Genomic DNA, 25,339 nt, shown 5'->3' on the forward strand with positions numbered 1-25,339 from the left:
AAAAAAAAAAAAAAAAAAAAAAAAGGCATTAAAATATCTGGACAAACAGTTACTTATCATTAGCAATCCATCGATCCACATGCATGTGTTTTTGGGGAAGTAATCCTGGCTGTTGAGGATGCTGAGACACAGGCAGAGCCAGGGTGACTCACCAGCCAACACAATTTCTTTTACTAAAGTCATTTTTTCATTACATGTTTAATGTTTTATTAAAACAAAAACATGGTGTTTCACTATTTTGGGCCATAGCCACTCAAATGCAAGCACTAACTAAAGCATGCTTGAAGACTTTGAAAATAGTATATTCTACACATAAAATTTTTGTCTTACTTGTCCCAATTTTTAAACTCAAAAGCTCACTTATTGAGGTGATCAATGTGAGAAGGTAAAGAAACAAGCATTATTCCTTGGCTTGCTTCTCTCCTACATTTCTGGGTAACCTAATCTCCTGTATGGAAAAATGGGAATGCAGCCCTCAACATACTGCAAATGCCTTTTCTTCTTGATGCCAAAACGATACTGTAATTTTCAAACTTAAAATTTACCCATTTGTCAGTCATAAATATCCGTTATATATACATTCCTATGTAACTTAAAATTAGCATAGTGTTTCAATCTCTTTATTTCATCAAGATATGGTTGTAACTGTCATAGTATGATTTTAAAAGCTGTTATTATTTTGAGATACGTCCCATCAGTACCTAATTTATTGAGAGTTTTTAGCATGAAGCATTGTTGAATTTTGTCAAAGGCCTTTTCTGCATCTATTGAGATAATCATGTGGTTTTTGTCTTTGGTTCTGTTTATATGCTGTATTACATTTATTGATTTGCGTATGTCGAGCCAGCCTTGCGTCCCAGGGATGAAGCCCACTTGATCATGGCGGATAAGCTTTTTGATGTGCTGCTGGATTCGGTTTGCCAGTATTTTATTGAGGATTTTTGCATCAATGTTCATCAGGATATTGGTCTGAAATTCTCTTTTTTGGTTATGTCTCTGCCAGGCTTTGGTATCAGGATGATGCTGGCCTCATAAAATGTGTTAGGGAGGATTCCCTCTTTTTCTATCAACTGGAATAGTTTCAGAAGGAATGGTAGCAGTTCCTCCTTGTACCTCTGGTAGAATTCGGCTGTGAATCCATCAGGTCCTGGACCCTTTTTGGTTGGTAAGCTATTGATTATTGCCTCAATTTCAGAGCCTGTTATTGGTCTATTCAGAGATTCAACTTCTTCCTGGTTTAGTCTTGGGAGGGTGTATTTGTTGAGGAATTTATCCATTTCTTCTAGATTTTCTAGTTTATTTGTGTAGAGGTGTTTGTAGTATTCTCTGATGGTAGACTGTATTTCTGTGGGATCAGTGGTGATATCCCCTTTATCATTTTTTATTGCGTCTATTTGATTCTTCTCTCTTTTCTTCTTTATTAGTCTTGCTAGCAGTCTATCAATTTTGTTGATGTTTTCAAAAAACCAGCTCCTGGATTTATTGATTTTTGAAGGGTTTTTTGTGTCTCTATTTCCTTCAGTTCTGCTCTGATCTTAGTTATTTCTAGCCTTCTGCTAGCTTTTGAATGTGTTTGCTCTTGCTTTTCTAGTTCTTTTAATTGTGATGTTAGGGTGTCAATTTTGGATCTTTCCTGCTTTCTCTTGTGGGCATTTAGTGGTATAAATTTCCCTCTACACACTGCTTTGAATGTGTCCCTGAGATTCTGGTGTGTTGTGTCTTTGTTCTCGTTGGTTTCAAAGAACATCTTTATTTCTGCCTTCATTTCATTATGTACCCAGTAGTCATTCAGGAGCAGGTTGTTCAGTTTCCATGTAGTTGAGCGGTTTTGAGTGAGTTTCTTAATCCTGAGTTCTAGTTTGATTGCACTGTGGTCTGAGAGACAGTTTGTTATAATTTCTGTTCTTTTACATTTGCTGAGGAGAGCTTTACTTCCAACTATGTGGTCAATTTTGGAATAGGTGTGGTGTGGTGCTGAAAAAAATGTATATTGTGTTGATTTGGGGTGGAGAGTTCTATAGATGTCTATTAGGTCCACTTGGTGCAGAGCTGAGTTCAATTCCTGGGTATCCTTTTTAACTTTCTGTCTCGTTGATCTGTCTAATGTTGACAGTGGGGTGTTAAAATCTCCCATTATGATTGTGTGGGAGTCTAAGTCTCTTTGTAGGTCACTCAGGACTTGTTTTATGAATCTGGGTGCTCTTGTATTGGGTGCATATATATTTAGGATGGTTAGCTCTTCTTGTTGAATTGATCCCTTTACCATTATGTAATGGCCTTCTTTGTCTCTTTTGATCTTTGTTGGTTTAAAGTCTATTTTATCAGAGACTAGGATTGCAACCCCTGCCTTTTTTTGTTTTCCATTTGCTTGGTAGATCTTCCTCCACCCTTTATTTTGAGTCTATGTGTGTCTCTGCATGTGAGATGGGTTTCCTGAATATAGCACACTGATGGGTCTTGACTCCTTATCCAATTTGCCAGTCTGTGTCTTTTAATTGGAGCATTTAGCCCATTTACATTTAAAGTTAATATTGTTATGTGTGAATTTGATCCTGTCATTATGATGTTAGCTGGTTATCTTGCTCGTTAGCTGATACAGTTTCTTCCTAGCCTCGATGGTCTTTACAATTTGGCATGTTTTTGCAGAGGCTGGTACCGGTTGTTCCTTTCCATGTTTAGTGCTTCCTTCAGGGGCTCTTTTAGGGCAGGCCTGGTGGTGACAGAATCTCTCCGCATTTGCTTGTCTGTAAAGTATTTTATTTCTCCTTCACTTTTGAAGCTTAGTTTGGCTGGATATGAAATTCTGGGTTGAAAATTCTTTTCTTTAAGAATGTTGAATATGGGCCCCCACTCTCTTCTGGCTTGTAGAGTTTCTGCCGAGAGATCAGCTGTTAGTCTGATGGGCTTCCCTTTGTGGGTAACCCGACCTTTCTCTCTGGCTGCCCTTAACATTTTTTCCTTCATTTCAACTTTGGTGAATCTGACAATTATGTATCTTGGAGTTGCTCTTCTCGAGGAGTATCTTTGTGTTGTTCTCTGTATTTCCTGAATCTGAATGTTGGCCTGCCTTGCTAGATTGGGGAAGTTCTCCTGGATAATATCTTGCAGAGTGTTTTCCAACTTGGTTCCATTCTCCCCGTCACTTTCAGGTACACCAATCAGATGTAGATTTGGTCTTTTCACATAGTCCCATATTTCTTGGAGGCTTTGTTCGTTTCTTTTTATTCTTTTTTCTCTAAACTTCCCTTCTCACTTCATTTCATTCAATTGATCTTCCATCACTGATACCCTTTCTTCCAGTTTATCGCAACGGCTACTGAGGCTTCTGCATTCTTCACGTAGTTCTCGAAACTTGGCTTTCAGCTGCATCAGCTCCTTCAAGCACTTCTCTGCATTGGTTATTTTAGTTATACATTCGTCTAATTTTTTTTCAAAGTTTTTAACTTCTTTGCCATTGCTTTGAATTTCCTCCTTTAGCTCAGAGTAGTTTGATCGTCTGAAGCCTTCTTCTCTCAACTCATCAAAGTCATTCTCTATCCAGCTTTGTTCCATTGCTGGTGAGGAACTGCATTCCTTTGGAGGAGGAGAGGCACTCTGCTTTTTAGAGTTTCCAGTTTTTCTGCTCTGTTTTCTCCCCATCTTTGTAGTTTTTTTCTACTTTTGGTCTTTGATGATGGTGATGTACAGATGGGTTTTTGGTGTGGGTGTCCTTTCTGCTTGTTAGTTTTTCTTCTAACAGACAGGCATCAGCTGCAGGTCTGTTGGAGCTTGCTAGAGGTCCACTCCAGACCCTGTTTGGCTGGATGTCAGCAGCAGTGGCTGCAGAACAGCGGATTTTCATGAACCGCAAATTCAGCTGTCTGATCGTTCCTCTGGAAGTTTTGTCTCAGAGGAGTACCCGACCGAGTGAGGTGTCAGTCTGTCCCTACTGGGGGGTGCCTCCCAGTTAGGCTGCTCAGGGGTCAGGGACCCACTTTAGGAGGCAGTCTGCCCATTCTCAGATCTCCAGCTGCGTGCTGGGAGAACCACTACTCTCTTCAAAGCTGTCAGACAGGGACATTTAAGTCTACAGAGGTTACTGCTGACTTTTTGTCTGTCTGTGCCCTGCCCCCAGAGGTGGAGCCTACAGAGGCAGGCAGGCCTCCTTGAGCAGTGGTGGGCTCCACCCAGTTCAAGCTTCCAGGCTGCTTTGTTTACCTAAGCAAGCCTGGGCAATGGCGGGTACCCCTCCCCCAGCCTCACTGCCGCCTTGCAGTTTGATGTCAGACTGCTGTGCTAGCAATCAGCAAGACTCTGTGGGCGTAGGATCCTCTGAGCCAGGTGCGGGACACAATCTCCTGGTGTGCCGTTTTCCAAGCCCATTGGAAAAGCGCAGTAATAGGGTGGGAGTGACCCAATTTTCCAGGTGCCATCTGTCACCCCTTTCTTTGACTAGGAAAGGGAACTCCCTGACCCCTTGCGCTTCCTGAGTGAGGCAATGCCTCGCCCTGCTTCGGCTCATGCATGGTGCACTGCACCAACTGTCCTGCACCTACTGTTTGGCACTCCCTAGTGAGATGAACCCAGTACCTCAGATGGAAATGCAGAAATCACCCGTCTTCTGCGTCGCTCACACTGGGAGCTGTAGACCGGAGCTGTTCCTATTCAGCCATCTTGGCTCCACCCCTAAAATATATAGTATTTCAAATCACTGAAACAAATATGAATTTTTCATAAATGTAGCTGGTACAACTGAATAGCTATTTGGATAAAGATAAAATTAGATCTATGGTTCACATTCTACACACCAATATATAGATTAGGCATCTAAAAATAAAATAAAACTGTAAGTAAAGATGGACAAATTATTTTATGCTTTGTTCATAAAAAGCATTATCTAACTATGACTTAAAAATCTGGATGCAAGAATAGAATGAATTGATAAATTTGATTACACAACAAATAAATCTTTTGCAAGGAAAAATTGTAAACAAAGTAAAAATACACTTATAAACAGAGAGAATCTATTTGTATTACATATTATAGCTAAGGGCTAATATTTCTAATACTAGAAAGAGGGGAAACCAAAACTAGGTAGAAAAATGGTCAAAACACATTCTTCACAGAAATAGAAAAAAACTGCTTTAAAATTCATATGGAACCAAAAAAGAGCCTGTATAGCCAAGACAATCCTAATCAAAAAGAACAAAGCTGGAAGCATCACAACACTCAACTTCAAACTATACTACAAGGCTACCATAACCAAAACAGCATGGTACTGGTACAAAAACAGACATGTAGACCAATGGCACAAAATAGAGATCTCAGAAATAAAACTGCACAACCATCTGATCTTCAACAAACCTAACAAAAACAATCAACAGGGAAGGGATTCCCTATTTAATAAATGGTGCTGGGAGAACTGGCTAGCCATATGCAGAAAATTGAGACTGGACCCCTTCCTTACACCTTATACAAAAATTAACTCAAGATGGATTAAAGATTTAAATGTAAAACCCAAAACTATAAAAACCATAGAAGAAAATCTAGGCAATACCATTCAGGACATAGGCATGGACAAAGATCTCATGACAAAACATCAAAAGCAATTGCAACAAAAGCAAAAATTGACAAATGGGATTTAATTAAACTAAAGAGCTTCTGTACAACAAAAGAAACTATCATCAGAGTGAACAGACAACCTACAGAATAGGAAAAATTTTTGCAATACCTGGGCAAAGGACATGAACACACATTTCTCAAAAGAAGACATTTATGTGGCATATATATATATATATTATATAATATATTATTATATATATATATATATATATTATAAAAATCAGGCCGGGTCCGGTGGCTCACCTTGTAACGCGGGCGGATCACGAGGTCAGGAGATCAAGACCACAGTGAAACCCCGTCTCTACTAAAAATACAAAAAATTAGCCGGGCGTGGTGGCGGGCGCCTGTAGTCCCAGCTACTCAGAGAGGCTGAGGCAGGAGAATGGCGTGAACCCGGGAGGCGGAGCTTGCAGTGAGCTGAGATCGTGCCACTGCACTCCAGCCTGGGTGACAGAGCGAGACTCCGTCTCAAAAAAAAAAAAAAAAAAAATTCAACATCACTCATCATTAGCGAAATGCAAATCAAAACCACAAGAAGATACCATCTCACACCAGTCAGAATGGCAATTACTAAAACGTTAAGAAACAACAGATGATGATGAGGCTGTGGAGGAACAGGAATGCTTTTTACACTGTTGGTGAAATTAGTTCAACCATTGTGGAAGACACTGTGGTGATTCCTCAAAGACCTAGGACCAGAAATACCATTTGACCCAGAAATCTCATTACTGGGTATATACCCAAAGGAAAATTCATTCTATTATAAAGATATATGCATACACATATTCACTGCAGCACTATTCACAATCACAAAGACATGGAATCAATCCAAATGCCCATAAGGGATAGACTGGATAAAGAAAACATGATATATATACACCGTGGAATACTATACAGCCATAAAAAAGAATGAGATAATGTCCTTTGCAGTGACATGATGGAGCTGGAAGCCATTATCCTCCGCAAACTAACACAGAAACGGAAAACACCATGTATTCTCACTTATAAGTGGAAGCTGAACAATGAGAACACATGGACACAGGGAGGAGAATAACACACACTGGGACCCATCAGGGTGTGTGGGGAGGGAGGACAACAGGATAAATAGCAAATACATGTGGGGCTTAATACCTAGGTGATGGGATGATAGGTGCTGCAAACCACCATGGCATACATTTACCTATGTAACAAACCTGCACATCCTATCCTGCACATGCATCCTGGAACTTAAAATTTAATTTAATTTAATTTAAAAAAAAGAAAAATGGTCAAAACTTATGATAAAACATTCACTAAACATAGCATCTAAGCATATGAAAAGATAGTCTACTCATAAGATAAATGTGAATTAAAACTGAGATATAATTTCTCAACTATCAGATTAGCAAAATTAAAAAGTATACCAACACTTTCTGGTGATTACCCTATGGGTAAACAAACGTTCTCACATTAAGCTTGTGAGAATGCAAAAAATAAAAGAACATTTTGCAAAACAAAACTATACATGCATTTAACTTTTGATCCAATAATACAACCTTTAAAGTGTATCCAAAAAATACGTTTTCAACAATACATAAGTACATATGCACTAGATTACTTATTGCAGCATTATTTATGACTGCAAAATATTGAAAACTACCAAAATAGCCATGTATAGAAAAATTATTGAATAATCTGTGGTATATCTACACAAAGGAATACTATGTGGCTGAATAAATGGATGAAGAAGTTGGTTATTAATTAATATAGAGTGATTTCCAGGATATATTGTTAGATGGAAAAGGCAAAGTACAAAAGAACATCTATAGTATACTCCTGTTTATGTCACAAGTAAGAAGGAAAGGGAGATAAACCATAAACTAAGGAAATTAGTTACCTAGAGGAGGTAATGCGAATGGTGTAGGAAGGGTGAGGATGGTGGGTAAGAAGTGAAAAAAATGGGGAAGTGACTATTTTCTGAGTATAACTTTTAATATAGTTCTTAAAAAAATCAACAAAATGGAGAGCAAAACCCTAAAACAAAATACAAACAAAAAGAAATAAACCCACATGTATTTCAAGTGAAATACATAACCACACTAAAGGCATGGGGGAAAATAACTAACCCAAGTAACTTTTGAGCACAGTATTTTGGCCATGTACCCTGAGGATGAAAAACCACCATAACTGCAGCAAATAATGAACTCTGGTTAGTAGGTTTGTTTTTTGCAGTGGTATTAGTGTATTAGCAATGTTGAAACTACTCTCTGTGTATTTTATTTAGATTTGAGCAAAATAAATAAATATATTGTGAATGATGAGATGAGGTTACTCATCCTCAGAAAGGGAGTAGATTTGTTTAGGCCTGACAAAAGGCAAAGAAAGATTGAGATATTTTCCCAGATTAAAGAAAACCAGCCAGGCGCAGTGGCTCATGCCTGTAATTCCAGCACTTTGGGAGGCCGAGGTGGGCAGATCACAAGGTCAGGAGTTCAAGACCAGCCTGGCCAAGATTGTGAAACCCTGTCTCTACTAAAAATACAAAAAATAAAAAATAAAAAATCAGTGTGGTGGCGGGCGCCTGTAATCCCAGCCACTCAGGAGGCTGAGACGGAGAATTGCTTGAACCCAGGAGGTGGAGGTTGCAGTGAGCTGAGATGGCACCACTGCACTCCAGCCTGGGCGACAGAGCAAGACTCTGTTTCAAAAAACAAAAGAAAAAAGAAAAGATGCAATACATGATCCTGGTAGGAAAGTAGACCAGAACAAAAAATGTTTTTTCCTTTTACTATGAAATTCATTACTGGAACAAATGGTAGAATTTGTATGAGGTCGGTAATTAGATAACAGTATTAATATCCATGTTAATTTCCTGATTTGGACCATTATACTCTGGTTATGTAAGAAAATGTCTTTGTGTTTAGTAAGTAACCCCTGAAATATTTAGGGGTAAATGTGCCACATGTCTGTAACTTTCTCCCAAATGGTTCAGAGTATAATAATGTGTATATATAGAGAGACTTATAAAGTAAATATGATAAATTGTTGAAATTTAGGGAATTTTGGTGACAGAGATATGAAATTCTTTGTACTATTCCAGTAACACTCTTGTGAATCATACATTGTTTCAAGATAAAAATGTTTTGAAATCATATTTTGAACATTGGTGGGGCTTTCCATTTACAAGCCTTATATTGTTTCTAGCACCTGCATGATGACATATCAGAGATACTATTTAGTCAGTTCAAAGGAAACATAGTTTGATAAAGTTTTTTTTCGATGTTTATTATAAAGAAAGAAACAGCAGAAACATTCTGGAATATTCATAAAAGCCTATTAAAATAAAATAAATGAACAAATAACTAAATGTAGACATACAGGGTGTGTACTATTCTTTGTAATTAAATTTTCTACTACCACAAGGCATAACTGAGTCACTTTCCCTAGCATCAGTGCGTTGGATTTGTGCAATTCCATCAATCACCTCTAGTTTTCCTGGGACAAATTGCAGGCTTTTACAAGTCTTGGTAGAAAACACAAGGAAAAGGTGTGGAGTACAGCCAAGTAGACATGGACCAAGACCAACAGCAAGTGAATCCTAACTGCCTTTCATAGACTTTGAACATATAACAACATCTCTTGACACAGTTACTAAAGGGACTGAAATGATTAGAAATCATTATCTTGGTTTAAAAATACTTTGTGGGGAAATATGCATTAGAACCAAGTTTAAGAAAGGTGAAGAAAAAGTTTTTATTATGGCAAAGTATGAAGGATATTTTGGAATAAGAGACTGGCCAATGCCGAGGATTTGATAGTAAGATTAAGCAAGTGATTTTGTAGGCATGCTAAACAGGTTTGCCTTTGCTCAAAAACACTGTGACATAAAATATGCAGTTGGGAAAATAAACAAGTATTGCCTCTTTGCCATATGTTTACTAGCAATATATAAGTTCACCATGAAGCAGAAGCAAATTATAAGTGTGTTTCCTTTCTGTCACAGGAATAATTCTTCAATAGTCAGGTTTAAAGATGAATTTTTTTTATTTCATAACAATTTCTTCTTCAATCCATCAATTACTCCTTGACATCAAGAATGTATCTTCCTTCACTCATGTTTCCCAAATCAAAACATACTATTGGGCATAGAGTTTGTGTGCTTGCTTGTTTCTTCGTTGTATTGAATTAAATTCTGCTTAACAAAAATATGGTCATATTTGTCTGCTTCTTTATAACATTTAGGAAACCATTCAGGCAGCATTTGAATCGGCCCGCATCTACGCAGCTACCTTTGAAAAGTTCCAGATATTCTTCAAGGAAAATGAAAGTCTTGATTTACAAGCTCTTAAACTTCAGGAACCTGGTAACTTGTCCATTTGTACTTACTAATTGTTTTTATAGGGATACTGAGATTTGTTGTCTTTTAGGATTCTGTTTGGTGGTGTTTGGGAACACAAATGGTAGCCCAAAAGAGTTGGCCTGACAAAAGGCAAGAGTTAATTCATTTCTAGATTATTTTCTATAGAATTACTTTTTTCCTTTCTCCTTATTCAGTATTACTGTTTTATTTCAGATATTATGGAAAGCAATTCCTTCCTAATCACTTATCATTTAGTTTAAAGTTGTATCAGTGCTAAGAGTATATAGCCTGCATATGAGAAGGAGTTGAAAGGAATGGATACCTTTACCAATTCCGTTAAATAAAGTTTACATAAGTTTTTCTATCTCAGGAACTTATTCTTTTTTCTTCTGGGACTACATTAAGATCTGGTGGGTGTGAATCAGCAACTCTTAGTCATGAAATAAGACCTAGGGGAAAACTATTTTATTTCACTGTCTTTAACAAAAGAAGATAATCTACAATATCCAAGTGCAATTTCAGGCAAGCAAGTTCTCAGAAAATTATAAAAAATACGTATATTTGTTTGCTATTTTAAAACATGATACATGTCTTTCATATTCTTTTTTATTTCATAAGCTTCCTTTATTTTCTTATATATAAATATAATTACTCTGGTACTTTGCTCTATGAACCAGCACTAATTTTTTCTTTACGTTTTTATGTTTTTCTTTCAATTCCTTATTCTTTATTATGCTGAAGTATTCTTACGTTAAATAATTCAATATGCATTTCTAAAACATGTTTCTACAGAACGAAAATAGTATCATCCCTGTCCCCCTCAACCGAATTAGCAATTCCTTAATATCTTCACTTATTCCACTTTCAAAATTCCCTGAGTAAAGCAGCTTCCAGATGATTTGGCCAGGGATCATGTCCAAGATCAGGCACTGTATCTGATTAAGTCCCTTAAATTTTAAAAATCTGAAACTGACTCCTTTTTTTCAAGATACTAAGTTGTTAGACCAAAATGGGGCCCCAATTTAGAAAACAAAATTTAGACAAGCCTACTTCCACTGTTCTTTGGCAACACTTTCACACGGAGACTTAGTGTGTGCTGAACAGAAGCATACTGACTGGGACGTGAGGACATGATGCCTCCTGTACTATGTCATGGCATCACAGTGGCAGCAGGGTATGGAGCCTGGAATTTTGGCACAAGAAGGAGTCCTGATCAAAATAGCCAGTTCTAATCCCTGAGCTCTTCTACTCATATCCTGAGCCCAAGGCTTCCTAGCCTCCTGCTACCACAGTCCTCACGTTGGATAACTGTGATCCCCCAGCAAGTTCCCATCAGCGTGCAGTCCCCTGACTCCCAGGTTGCTCTTCAGCTAGTCCTATCTTGTCTTGCTAGTCCTGCCTTTGAAACCCAATCGTGGAACCAGGTCTCCCAGTCCCAACACTCTGATGGCTGTGACTTTGGAGTACCTTGGCCTGGACTCCTAACTTCTGTGCTCCTCCTCTGTTTGGAACCCCCAATACGTCCTAAACCACTAAATCCAATTGTTTGCCAGAGGCTTATAGAGGTGGGCTTTGCCCTTGGATATCATCCTTACCTGTTATTTGATATCCTCAAACGACTGCAACATTGCTTAGCACACATTGTAGATCCTTAGTAAATGTCTAACTGAACTTTTAGCCAGACTGCTCCCTGTCCTGCCTCAGAGAACGACCAACAGATAGGTTCTGGCTTCCTGACAAGCAGCCACATCTCACCACCAAATTCCTATAAATGTCAGCATTTACTAATAATGTCTACACTTTACTGAGCACTTACAGCATGATAGATACTGTTCTAAGTAATATTTAGACATTTCATCCAATCCTCACAATTCTGAGGAGAGTATTAGTATTACCATTTTATAAAAGGAAAACAGAGATCTATAGAGATAAGGCAACCTCAGGATTAAACAGCTAGTGAGCAGTTTAGATCTAATTTCTCTGACTTCAAGGCTTGTCTGCTTAACCATTTTACATACTGCCTCTCCGCGGTGGCTCACGCCTGTAATCCCAGCACTTTGGGAGGCCGAGGCAGGTGGATCACGAGGTCAGGAGATCGAGACCATCCTGGCTAACACGGTGAAACCCCGTCTCTACTAAAAGTACAAAAAATTAGCCGTGCATGGTGGCGGGCGCCTGTAGTCCCAGCTACTCGGGAGGCTGAGGCAGGAGAATGGTGTGAACCCAGGAGGCAGAGCGTGCAGTGAGCTGAGATCGCGCCACTGCACTCCAGCCTGGGCGACAGTGCAAGACTCCATCTCAGATTGGCTTTAATCTTTTATTCCTTTTTGGCTATGTGGCCATAGCCAAGTCGTATGACCTCAATTGATCTCAATTTCTCTATCTATAAAGTAAGAGTTTTGGACCAAATAAATGGTTCCCAAAGTTGTGTTCATTGGCACTGTTCTGAGGGATAATTACATGATACCATGAAAAAAGATGGTGCTCAAATAAATTTGGAAAATACTAAACATTATGCAGGTATCCTTACCATATGACTTATCAGATCATTTAACATCTTAATTTAGTCGGCTTTCAAAAATACACAAATCAAAACCTTCTGAAGTGAGTAAGGGAGGTAATTGCTGTTTCTGTTTTATATTATGAGGAAGCTGAAGCTCAGAAAGACTAAGTGACTTTCCCAAGGCCACACATGGGTTAAAGACCTGAGCTCAGGTCTTCTAATACTTTGGTGTGTTCTTTATACTATGTCAAACTACCCCTTATAATTAGGAGAGGAGATGGCATGAATAAAGGCAGGAAACAGCACCCTTTTCTCTTTGGGGTGGTGGAGGAAGATTATGGAAGGAGGAAAAAGGGCAGACAGTAAGGAAATCAATTTGACCCAAATGTAGGAGGTAATTAGAAATAAAATTAGCTAAATTTTTAGAGGCCCAGAGGGTACAATTTTGAAAGACAAGCAGAGAAGTTTAGAATTGTATATGCATTAGAGAGAGAGTTATTTTTGACTGATAGTATGATGAGAGTATATTCAAGGATAATCAGGTTTCCATTGGTTCCAGATGGATTGGATGAGGGAGAAGATGGAGGCAAGATGATTATCAAAAGGCAACTGTAGCATATGCAAATTGACAAAGGCCTCGACCATGATGTAGGGTGCAGGAATGGCAGAGAGATGTGTTGGGAAGAGGAACGGAGATAATTCTAGCTATGTGTGATCTCTTATGTTTCAAATTTTGCTGTTGTTTATATGCTCAAAATGCTTTACTTTGAGATACCATGTGGTAGAGAACATTTAGATTAAGCCCAACTTGAAACCAACCTAACTCTGAAATCTAGTCAATTCCAGGCTAGATTCTCTAATGCACTTATAAGTTATTTTCATCTGTCATCTCTTCATAGGAGCCAGAAGACATATTTACATTATAAAATATTAGTTTCTTTAACACAAGAATAAAATACTATAAAGCAATCCAATTAGCATTTTAAAGTTACACGAGATACTCTAAGTACAGATAATAACATTATACATATATGTGTAAATTTATCAATGCAATGATTTTTTATATATTTTGTAATGATCTTTTAAAATCCAGTATGGTATATTTTATGCTTTATGTGAATTTTTTTATGTAGATGTTAACTTTTTTAGTGAACAACTGGAAAAATATCACAAACAGCACAAGGACGCAGTAGCTCTCAGACCCACCAGAAATGTAGGATTGCTGCTCATTGACACTAGGCTGCTAAGAGAAAAATTAATTCTGTCACCTTTGCGATGCTTAGAGGTAACTATAAACTAGAAAAAATTTAATTATTTCTCTACAATTATTTTGTGATTTTTCTACTGCACAAAAACCTATTATTTATTTTATAGTATTGCAAATATAAAAGTTAATATAACACTATTGGACATCCTTAATTTCTAAGAAAAGCTCTATAGTCTTTTTGTCACAAGCATAATCAGCTTTTTAGATGAGATAATGGAGGGGACTGCAGGCCTCACACTGGCCTCTTGCTCCTACTCCTTTTTCCATTGTCAGAGCGTTTCAAGACCTGCAGAGAGGATACTACCATAACAGCTCAGTATCCTAGAGGGAGTGATGGTTAATTCTAGACCACCAAGATCAAGTTTAGGAAATCATTTTCTGATCTGGAATTGTCCCTACAGGTCTGATTATGTTTTGGTAAGTTATAGAACTAGGGAAATTTCTGTAGTAAGTTTCAGAACCAATACAATAATTTCCTTTGGAGCCAGAGTATACTTGTATCTTCCCAATGCCCACAGAGAGACAATGATATAAAACAGGGATTGGAAAACTATGGCCCACAGAGCCAACCCAGCCTGCCTTTTGTTCTGTATACAGTTTTATCAGAACACAGCCATGACAATGGTTTACATATCATCTGTGGCTGCTTTCTTCCTACAAGGACAAAGTTTAGTAGTTGTGACAGAGACTGTATTGACTGGAAATCTAAAATATTTACTATCTGGCCCTCATAGAAAACATTTTCTGGCCCCTGGTAAATGATAGAAGATAGAGCACTGTATAAAAGAGTGCAGACCTGAGTGCTAATATGTTCTGTTATTAATTAATTGTATGGCATTGGGCTTCCTTCTAGAGTTTTGTTTCTTCATCTGGTAAAAAAAAAAAAAGAAATATATATATTTATTTATATATATATAATTATGTATATAACTGGAGCAAATTTAATTCAATTTCAACAAACATTTTTTAGCTACGGTATGCTCAAGAAATACTTGGGTAGGTATTTACTGTAAGCCCAAGAAAACTGAACTCAAACTGGCTTAAGCAATCAGAAGAGTTATTGGCATATGTATCTAAAAAGTCCAGAGATTGGGTCGATATCAAGGAAGTATGATCTAGTGGCTCAGTGGTGTTACCAATGAACCAATTACTTCATTCTCTTTCCTGAGCCTCCTTATGTGCAGGCTTCATCCTAAGGCATTTGTAAAATGATTGTCAAAAGCTCCACAAGCCAATTATTTGTTTGTATGGAGAGAGAAATAGAAAGATTGGGGTTCTGAGTACACATGTCTCTCAGCCATAAATAAAAGTGCCGGCCTTTATCTAATTGAATCAACTAAAGTCAGAGGTTCACACTGATATGGTTTAGCTTTGTGTCCCCACCCAAATCCCATCTTGAATTGTAATCCCCAGGTGTTAAGGGAGGAACCTCATAGAAAGTGATTAGATTATGTGGGTGGTTTCCCCCATGCTGTTCTCCTGACAGTAAGTGAATTCTCACAAGATCTAATGGTTTTATAAATCATGGTTTTTCCTATACTCTCACATACTTCTCCTTCCTGCTGCCTTGTGAAGAAGGTGCCTTGCTTCCCCTTCACCTTCTGCCATGATTGTAAGTTTCCTGAGGCCTCCCCAGCCATGCTGAACTGTGAGTCAGTTAAACCTGTTTCCTTTATAAATTACCCAGTCTCGGGCAGTTCTTTATAGTAGTGTGAAAATGGACTAATACAACCTTAATCTGATCACTTTGGCCAAAAAAGCCATGTTCCTATTTGCCAAGCGATCAGTCAGACTGCATATTTGTTTCTGAAGGAGAGATCAATTTCCCCCAAACTGCATGGCTAGCACCCAACATCAAAGAAGTGGGACTAATGCTGGACAGGGCAGCACAATGTCCACTACATAGGACGAAGAAGCAGAAAGCATACTTGCAAGATATTAGAGCATTTAGGGAAAATTGTTGGTAAGCCATAGAAATGATCTTCAAAACCTGGCCTTCCTGTTGTCTGATTGAACTAGCAGTGATTTAAAGAGAAAAAAAGTCTCTTCGTATTCACTGCTGCTTCCAATACCTGCTGATTTAACAGATGTCCAATTAGGATTTGTCTAAAATATATAATAAAATGGAAATATTCGACTGTTTACAATTCACATGTTGTTTTCTTTCTTAGGTGCTAAATTTTATGCTTCCTCGTCAAAGCAAGAAAAAAGTGGATGCCATTATCGTTGAGGCACAAGATGCAGAGTATAAACTTGAGTTTGTTCCAACTACTACCACAGAATATGTTCATAGCTTATTATTTCTTGATGAAATTCAGGAACGGGTGAGTTGATTATCTCATATAACTCAATATTCCAGATCTGATAGTAGGAAGGAGGAAGGCATAGGACAAGAAAAAATGAAGGACTAAAGGGCAAAAGACAGCTGTCAAAATATCAGAAACACTTTCAAAGTAAGTGGATGTTCTACATCACAGGAATAAAGCCAGCTGACAGTTATCAGACTCTTAGTACTAGTCAGGCATCATATTACATTTTCTACATGCATTGCATTTTTAATTCTCACAAAAGCTTGAAAAGTGTTGATATTTATCCTCATTCTGCAGACAAGGAAACAGAAACCAAAACAGGATGTGTTATCCAAGATCACAGACATGTATGGATGTGATAGAGTTAGAATTTAGACCTGAGTCTCTTTGACTGCAAAACCAATGTTCTCAACCATAGGTTATTGGAATTCTAATTTTTAGTAAATGGTAATACCATTGCAATCTAGATATTAATCGTAATGGAAGTCTGGCTGCATAATAGTCAGGAAACTTACTGTTAAGAATGAAAGAAACCCAACACAAACCCGCTTAAGTGGGGAGGTGGAGGTGGGGAGAAAAAAGTGGATATGGGGACTCAAGTGATGCAGATGGAATCAGGTCTCTGTTTCTCTCTCTTATACACACACACACACACACACACACACACACACTCCTTTGTCTGTTTTGCTTCTTTTTCTCCGGAAACTTGGTTTCCTTCTCTCAGCCTCTTCCCTGTAGGAAGCAATCTAGCATTTGGCTCCAATAGTTTTTTCATAAACTTTCATTCATATTATGTTGGCATAATATCTGAAAATTGAAGAAATGTTTCAATTAAAAAAGTAAACTGAATGTTATATATTATTAACCAAATTAATAATAAATGCTATTTCACATGACTACCAAAGTAAGTGTTTCTCATTTCAAGAAATCGTGCCTTCTCAAAAAGGCAGATGATTGTGGTTCTCCTCAGGTTTGCTTATAAATTGTCCCAGGAGTCTAAAGATGCGACTTACTTATTATTGTTTGTATTCATTAAGCCACTTCAAACAAATAACCCAAACCCACTTGAGAAAGCTTAGGCCAAAATAGGGATCCCACTTAAGGATTCAGGGGTGCTTCATGGAACTTCCGATCAAGAATGTAAGTAGGCTCAGGAACTGACCAGAACCCAGAATATAGGACAGCTGTAGGACGCCCTGGTAGTCCTTCCTTCCATCTCTCCTCTCTGCATCTCTCTGAGGGTCTGCTTCACTTCTCTCCCTCTGCAGACAGCTACTTCTGCTTCTTCTTACCACAGCAGCAAACATGGCCACCAGCAGCTCCCAAGCTATAGCTTGCAAGTCTAGCCAGTCAGCAAGAAAGAGATAATCTCTCTTTTTCAATATTGATTCTAAAAGTCTAGTAAATTGATTCAGAGCTCCTATTCTGTTATATAAACAATGTCAGGAAGGTAGGGTCACATCATAATCAATGGCTGCAGAGGGTCAGCTGCTATCACCTTGTGGTTCTTGAATAGCAAGTTGATACAGTATGCAGAAAACATAGACTGTGTCCCATCTCCAGGAGGTTGTTTGTGTTTGCTGGGTGGTGTGCTTGGAAAGCAGCTTCCTTTAGGGAGAGTCTCTGCACACACAAAAACTTTTTCTGGAACTTTATTCATTCAGTCAGCAAGTTTAGTGAGCACCACTTAGCAGGGTGCAAAAATTACAATGAATAAACCTGCTTTAAAGAAGTTGAGTCTTGAATGCAAGCAGATAATTTTCATACAATGAGCATAGGAAGAAGACACTGTTGTAGCACTGGGAAGTTTGTAGTAATTCTTGCCTATGGGTTACAGAAGGCTTTGTGGAGGATGGAATGTTTAAGCTGTCATAAAATACATGAAACATTCAGGTGGGCATTCCAGGGAGAGGGAAAGCCATGTGCAAAGACAGGAGGCAACGTGACAAAAACAGGATTTAGTGATTGATATGCTATGGAGAAAGAATGTTTAGTTGAAAGTTGATGAACTCTATGTAGCTAAAGCAGTATTTTCAACGATAGGAGAGAATAAATTAATTATAATGATGTTAAGTAGAATTGAAAGGACTTAATGGGCAACTGAATGAGGGGACAGTGAGAGGAGAATGAGGTGACTAATAGGTATCATTCTGCAGAAAATGGGCATTTAGCAATTTCATACCAGTATAGGGAGGGTAGGCTACATAATTCATTGTCTGATCAGGACATTTTTCTGAAAGTGAAAGAGACACTATTAATCATTGTACTAGGATAATAAGTGTAAACCCAGGACATTCCCAGAGAAACCTGGATATATACTCACCCAAAATAGAGGAAATAGGGGAAGATCAACAGATCTTGATGTAGAGAGACTTAATTCTATACACAACCTGTTCGAGGTGTTAGAAACTTTGGGTGAAAGTCACAAAAACTCACATAAATAACTTGGAAAAATGGGAAGATTTATTCTAAGTTTGCAGGAATATCTTTCAGAATCCTAAAGTACGGATAGAGCCAGGCCTTTACAAAAAGGCCTCTCTCCTTCCCTCATCTCTGCTCCTGTAGAACCATGGTTCTCAAAGGGGGACTCCAAATCAGCAGCAGCAGCATCATCTGAGAATGGGTTAAAAATGTACATTCTGGGGACCCACCCTACATGACTACAGTGTTTTTATGACTTGCTAGACCTTCTGAATCAGACACTCTCGGGAGGGACTCAGCAATCTGTTTTTGTTTTTTTCTTTGAGACGGAGTCTCGCTCTGTCGCCCAGGCTGGAGTGCAGTGGCGCCATCTCTGCTCACTGCAAGCTCCGCCTCCCGGGTTCACGCCATTCTCCTGCCTCAGCCTTCCGAGTAGCTGGGACTACAGGCATCCGCCACCACGCCCGGCCAATTTTTTTGTATTTTTAGTACAGACGGGGTTTCACCGTGTTAGCCGGGATGGTCTCAATCTCCTGACCTCGTGATCCACCCACCTCGGCCTCCCAAAGTGCTGGGATTACAGGCTTGAGCCACTGCACCCGGCCAGCAATCTGTTTTAATAGGCTTTCCAAGGTCATTGCAATGGAAGCTAAAGATTGAGCACTATTTCTCTAAAAGCCTGTCTGCAGTTATCTTCTCAAGTTAATTACCTGTTCTGTTTCCACATAAAAGTAAATGGCCTCAGTCCCAACTCTTCCTGTGTTCAAGAGAAAGGTCAGACTGAGCTAAGTTCTTTAGATCACAGTTTGATGCTCCTTGGTTCAGCCTGTGGCCAGGAAATTGGGCCAAGTAGTACGAACATGGCTGCTCCCTCTATAACCATGTGGCAGAGTTGGGGGTGAGGAGCATTCCCAAAACTGGGGTATCCCTTGCCAGAGAATTAGGACAGACAAGCAATACTGTCCACTGAAAGTGAGAAACCAAAGTGAAGATGTTTAGTAGTCATTGGGCTGTAGTAAAATAATTTATTAAAGGATAGTGGGAATCTCACCATAGATCTGGGTTCTGAACCTATGCAGCCAAGTCCACAGCCTGTCGATCCCTCGGGCTGCTCTGGGATGATCACTGCCCATCACACATGCCTGGAAGCTCAGATACTACAGCTGAACAACCCCACAGCACATGTTTTCTTAGAAAACTTTAAATATTGGCACTGTTTAATACAACAAGAGAACAAAACAGAAAGAGGAAACATTTATAAGAGCTCAGCTCTGAATAATTTACCTCCTAACCTGATTACCTGTGTTATAGCAATGACTATCATCCAGCAGGCTTTAGCCAATTTGACCATAACATTATAATACACTCCTTCTGTGCTGACTATTCGGTTTGATGTTTGATATGGTTTGGCTGTGTCTCCACCCAAATCTCACCTTGAATTGAATTCCTACAAGTCAAAGATGTGGCCAGGTGGAGATAATTGAATCATGGGGGTGGTTTCCCCCATACTGTTCTCATGGTAGTGAATAAGTCTCATGAGATCTGATGGTCTTATAAATGGGAGTTCCCCTGCACACGTTCTCTTGCCTGCCTCCATGTAAGACATGCCTTTGCTTCTCCCTTGCCTTTAGCCATGATTGTGAGTCCTCCCCAGCCATGTGGAACTGTTGAGTTCCTTTCTTTTATAAATTACCCAGTCTTGGATATGTCTTTATTAGCAGCAGCAGAACAGACTAATACAACGTTCATATTGTACAGTGGCTGTCTCCTATTAGAACAAACTTCAAGACTAAACTAGGACTCTGCTACATTTAATGAGCAAACTATGTTTCCATTTAGATTGAAAGCCTTGAAGATGAAGGGAATATAGTGACTCAAATGTACAAGCTTATTGAACAATATCAGGTTCCCACACCTCCTGAAGACTTTGCTGTTTTTGCAACTATGAAGCCATCCATTGTTGCTGTGCGGAATGCCATTGATAAATCAGTGGGTGATAGAGAGTCAAGCATTAAGCAATTTTGTGTGCATTTGGGTAGTGATCTTGAAGAATTAAACAATGAAGTGAATGAAGTAAAACTGCAAGCACAAGTAAGCTAAATCATTATTTTGTAAAAATAATCTATGCAAAGTTTGACTATTACATTTGTTTATTAAAGTATAGCCAACAAATAAAAATCGTATGCATTTACAATGTATAATGTGATGTTTTGATGTATGTATACATTGTGAAATTATTAATCAAGCTAACTAATGTGTCTATCACCTCACATACATCATTTTTTGTGGTGAGAATAATTAAGACTACTCTTCAAACCATTTAGAGAACACATTTAACTGATGTAGCTTTAGTTTTTTATAGTTTCATTCTAACCAATCAAAAATGTCTTTGAGCTGCTACTTAAAAATTAATGTTTCAAAATCTCCCTTTAAGTAGTGAATACATTTCAGACTATCACAAACAAAGCATATATGTAATATTAAAATTTAATTTAGTCAATTAAATTCTAGTCCTAACTTGTATTTATTATTTTGAAGAGTGTTTTAATGACTTGCTAGCACATTTTACAGCTATTGTCACAATTTTAAAGTTTGCTTAATACCTGGGTGATGAAATAATTCATACAACAAACCCCCATGACACAAGTTTACCTGTATAACAAACCTGCACATCTATCCCTGAACTTAAAATAAAAGCTAAATAAAAAATAAAAATAAACTTTGCTAGTATATTAGAAAATTCCCATTTAGAAAGAGACAGAGTGTACATTGATAATTGGTAGTGAAGAATATTTGGTTACCTTGTACCACTTTTACAATAGAAAAGATATAGGGTACACTGACTCAAAAGAATATAGTACAGACATTAAAGATTACAGTATACCTTTACATGTATTAACATGGAAATGTAAAAACAGCTCACATTGTGTGCTTCCTAGTTGTCAAGCAGTGTTCGAAGGACTTGGCATTGTTTTTACTTTTATATTGAAGTGCTTTTGTATTTTCTTACAGACAAAAGTGTACATAACTAATTACTGTACAACTCAATGAATTATCTGAAAGTAACACATCTATGTATCCACTACTCATGTCAATAACTAAAGCATTATGATACCCTTATTGTCCCCTCCTAATTATTAATCCTTTTGCTATGGGATCTTTGGGGTGTCATTTTTCTGGCCGGAAACCTCTGTGGCCAGTAGCACCTTTGCCTGAGTTCTTGTCCTGCATCTAGGAAGAATGAGGTATGCAGACAAGTGGAGGGTGAGCAAGATGAAGAGGAGCTTTATTCAGTGTTAGAACAACTCAGAGGAGATCCGCAGTGGGTAGCTCCTCTCCAGGCAGGTCATCCCATAGAGTGTCAACTCTCAGCAGAGAGGAGGCCCTGGAATGGGTGGCTCCTCTCTGCAGGCAGGTTGTCCCATCATCTCTGCAGCTCTCAGCAGAGAGGAAGCCTGGAGAGGGTAGCTCCTCTCTGCAGCTGGTTGTCCTGATGTATGCCCAGCTCCTAGCAGAGAGTAGGCCCTGAAGTGGGTTGCTACTCTCTGCAGCTGGTAGCCCCGACATCTCTGCAGGTCTCTGAAGCTCTCAGCAGAGAGGGTAGCTCCCCTCTGCAGCTGGTTGTCCCATTGTCTGCTCAGCTCTGGCTGAGCCCAGGGCTTTTATGGATCTCAGAGGGGAGGAAGTGTGCACTGATTGGCCCATGGAGGATAATGGGAAGGCTGGAAAAGGCATCACAAGTTCCTACTCTGGTCTGTGGAACTGGCAGCCCAGCCCCCAGCCTTCAGGCCAACATGGGGCCTCACTGGGGACCCACCCCCTTCCATCCAGGAATCTGTCTGCCTCCTGCTGCTGTTCATGGCACCAGGGCTAGGCCCTGACTTTGCTCCAAGATCAGAGAAGATCAAAGAAGTGCCTGCTCCCACTGCCTGGCCTCTCTCCCTTCCAAGATCACAGCAGGGAGAGAACAGGCAGCAGAAGCAGTCACTTCCAAGCCTGCCAGGGTAGGGGGGCCTTCCCATGTCCCCAAGAGCACAGGACTGCCTGAGTCTGCAGCGACAGTTTGGGTGGCTACAGCTGCACCCAAGGAACTCCCACCCCAACTTGGAAGGGGCAAGGCTCCCACTTGTCCCTAACTCCCACTGGCTCCATGGAGTGTGCAGCCCCGGTCATGCCTCCCTGCTGCAGTAGGCATGTTGGCAGTGGCAGGCCATCTGGAGCAGGAATGCTATAAATTTCCTATTTTTGAACTTCTATTAATTAGAACCATACAGTGTGCCCTTTATTTTATTTTGGTGTGTTCCTAAGATTTATCCATTTGCTATTTGTGGATGTAGTTTATTCATGTTTGTTGCTATGTAGTATTTTATTGTATTTTACAATGATTCATTTCATGGGTGATGGAAATTGGGATTATTTACCATTTGGGGCAATGATGAGTAATAGTCCTAGAAATATTCTTATGTACGTTTTCACGTTTTAACTCATTTAAATCGCAAAACACTTTAGGGTTTTATTATTCACATTTTACAGAAAAGGAAATTAGGGTACAGGGTTAAGTAACTTGCCAAGGGTCACACAGTTACTAAATGGAGGAATCTGGATTCAAGCTTAAGCAGTCTACTGTCAATGGTTAATAATCTATTAATTGCTGTACCATATATTGTATTCTATACACAGCATACTGTTAAAAAGTATGAATATCTATGTATACATAGATCATTAGAGAAAGCAAAACTGCCAGCACATGCTTGATGTATAATCATGCATTTTTTATTTTTAAAAAAACTTTTATTTTGGGTTCAGGGATACATGTGCAGGTTGGTTATGTAGGTAAAATGTCTCAGAGGTTTGCTGCGTAGGTTATTTTGTCACCCAGGTACCAGGCCCTAGTACCCAATAGATATTTTTTCTGATCCTCTCCCTCCTCCTATCCTCCACCCTCAGGTAGGCCCCAGTGTCTGTTGTTCCTCTCTTGTGTCCATGTGTTCTCATCATTTAGCTTTCACTTGTAAGTGGGAACATGCAATACTTGGTTTTCTGTTCCTGCATTAGTTTGCTATGAATAATGGCCTCCAGCTCCATCTATATTCCTGTAAAGGACATAATCTTGTTCTTTTTTATGGCTTCATAGTGTTCCATGGTGTGTATGTACCAGATTTTCTTTATCCAATCTGATATTGATTGGCATTTAGATTGATTGCATGTCTTTGCTATTGTGGATAGTGCTGCAATGAATATCTGCATGCAAATCATGCATTTTAAATAGCATGATGCACATACACAAAATGAAAGCATGGGCTCATTCTAACTAGTGCTGCTTCTGTAGAAGGTTTGAAATTAATTCTCTTGGGCAAAGGACTATAACTTCATCATTTCTGTAAATGATACTATCGTGCTATCAAGACTCTTATTCCTGCTGTTGTGGGGAATTAAGGAGAAAACCTAAATGTGACCATTAATGATAATTTATTTCCATTTGAAATGTCTGTTCCATTCTACCTGGGTCTCTTTTGGATAGATTTTAATTCAAGTGAAAATCTAAACCTCCTATTGGGCATTTTTTCACCTATGCTACCATCCCCTCCTACCTATTGCCCCATAAAGGGAAGCTTGCATTCCCTCATGGCAAATAGATGGGAGGGGCAGGTCATCTGTTCTTCATGCTACCTTCTGGGCCATAGCAGCTTCCAGTGCAGTTTGGCTGGGCTGCACCTGGTTGTCCCGGGTTGCTGTTAACTAAGGGCCTTTCCTGGTTCTTTAGGCGCCATGCTAGCCCCTGTGCTGCAATCCATCATTTCTTCCATAGCCTACAGTCCCAAGTAATCTGTGGCTTTCTCATCCTGGCCTCAGACATCTTCTGGTCCACCAGTTCTCTCAACAGTTCCCACTACCAGAATCAAGACACATGAGAACTTCAGGATTCCCTGCATATCATACCAAGTCACAAGACACCAGAATGTCAATAAAAGCCCCTTCTTCCTGGACACATCCCTTGGCTTTTTCTAATCTAGAGCATGTTGCCAGTTTGAATTCACGGCCATGCTGACTAAGACATGGACTAACTAGCCTCCCTGAGCTATGGCTATAATGGTTCTCAGATTCCTTCAATTTTCTCAGATTATCCCAAACCTAGTTATGTGCTTCTGCTTTGCTCCTGAACTATTCCATTCCCATTCACTGGGGTTTCAACCCTAACAGGTCAGCCATAAAACATATGTCTTGCCATTTATATTTTTCATTTTCTCTCTTCTGTCATCTTAGAATACAAAGGCCTTTCCATTCCTTTATCGTAAAGTGGAAATTTACCTTATATCATATCCCCTTCCTTCTCCTCCCTGTTGCATTCACCTCTCCTTATCTAAGGTCATGTTGGTTGAAGAAGTGTAGGAAATGAAAGCAGATGAGGGAAAATATATTAGGTAATGTTTTAAAACAATTTTATCTCCATGGCACTTTATATAAATGTGTACTTTTTATAATGTCTACACATTGCTTTAAAATTCAGGAAAGCAATAATTTTAAACGTCATTTCTAAAAATCAAAAAGAGGAATCTTTTTAAAAATGTTTATTAATTCATTTAATTTAATTGGTCTTTATCAAAAAGCAGGAATGGCTAACCAAAAACTGTCTTAAATTTACAGGATCCACAGATTTTAGATATCTCTGCTGACCAAGACAAAATAAGGCTCATATTGAATAATCTGCAATCTGTTCTGGCTGATCTTCAGAAACGTGCATTTCTGTATAAGTCCTATCAGAAGAATTTTAAGGTAATGAGAGTTTTACACCATCTGTCTTAGAAATGTGTGTATAGAAATGGCATATATGCGCAAGGACTTCAATAATGTAACTGTAAACATTCAATATTTGGACAACTATGTGCTAGTCAGCATGC

At 38.9% G+C, this 25,339-nt stretch overlaps 1 protein-coding gene across 6 annotated transcripts in view; it reads left to right on the forward strand.

Moving 5' to 3' along the window:
• Positions 1-25,339, forward strand: part of DNAH6 (dynein axonemal heavy chain 6) — a 342,612-nt gene that overhangs the window by 89,384 nt on the left and 227,889 nt on the right. For all 6 annotated transcript variants that reach the window (XM_058428736.1, XM_058428735.1, XM_058428738.1 and 3 more), the window contains 5 exons: positions 9,823-9,943; positions 13,577-13,728; positions 15,882-16,034; positions 20,280-20,531; positions 25,086-25,214. In XM_058428736.1, the coding sequence (XP_058284719.1) occupies positions 9,823-9,943; positions 13,577-13,728; positions 15,882-16,034; positions 20,280-20,531; positions 25,086-25,214 (807 nt within the window). The remainder of the gene's footprint in view (positions 1-9,822; positions 9,944-13,576; positions 13,729-15,881; positions 16,035-20,279; positions 20,532-25,085; positions 25,215-25,339) is intronic.

Source organism: Hylobates moloch, unplaced genomic scaffold, assembly GCF_009828535.3.
Source record: "Hylobates moloch isolate HMO894 unplaced genomic scaffold, HMol_V3 SCAFFOLD_15, whole genome shotgun sequence".
Lineage (NCBI taxonomy): Eukaryota > Metazoa > Chordata > Mammalia > Primates > Hylobatidae > Hylobates > Hylobates moloch.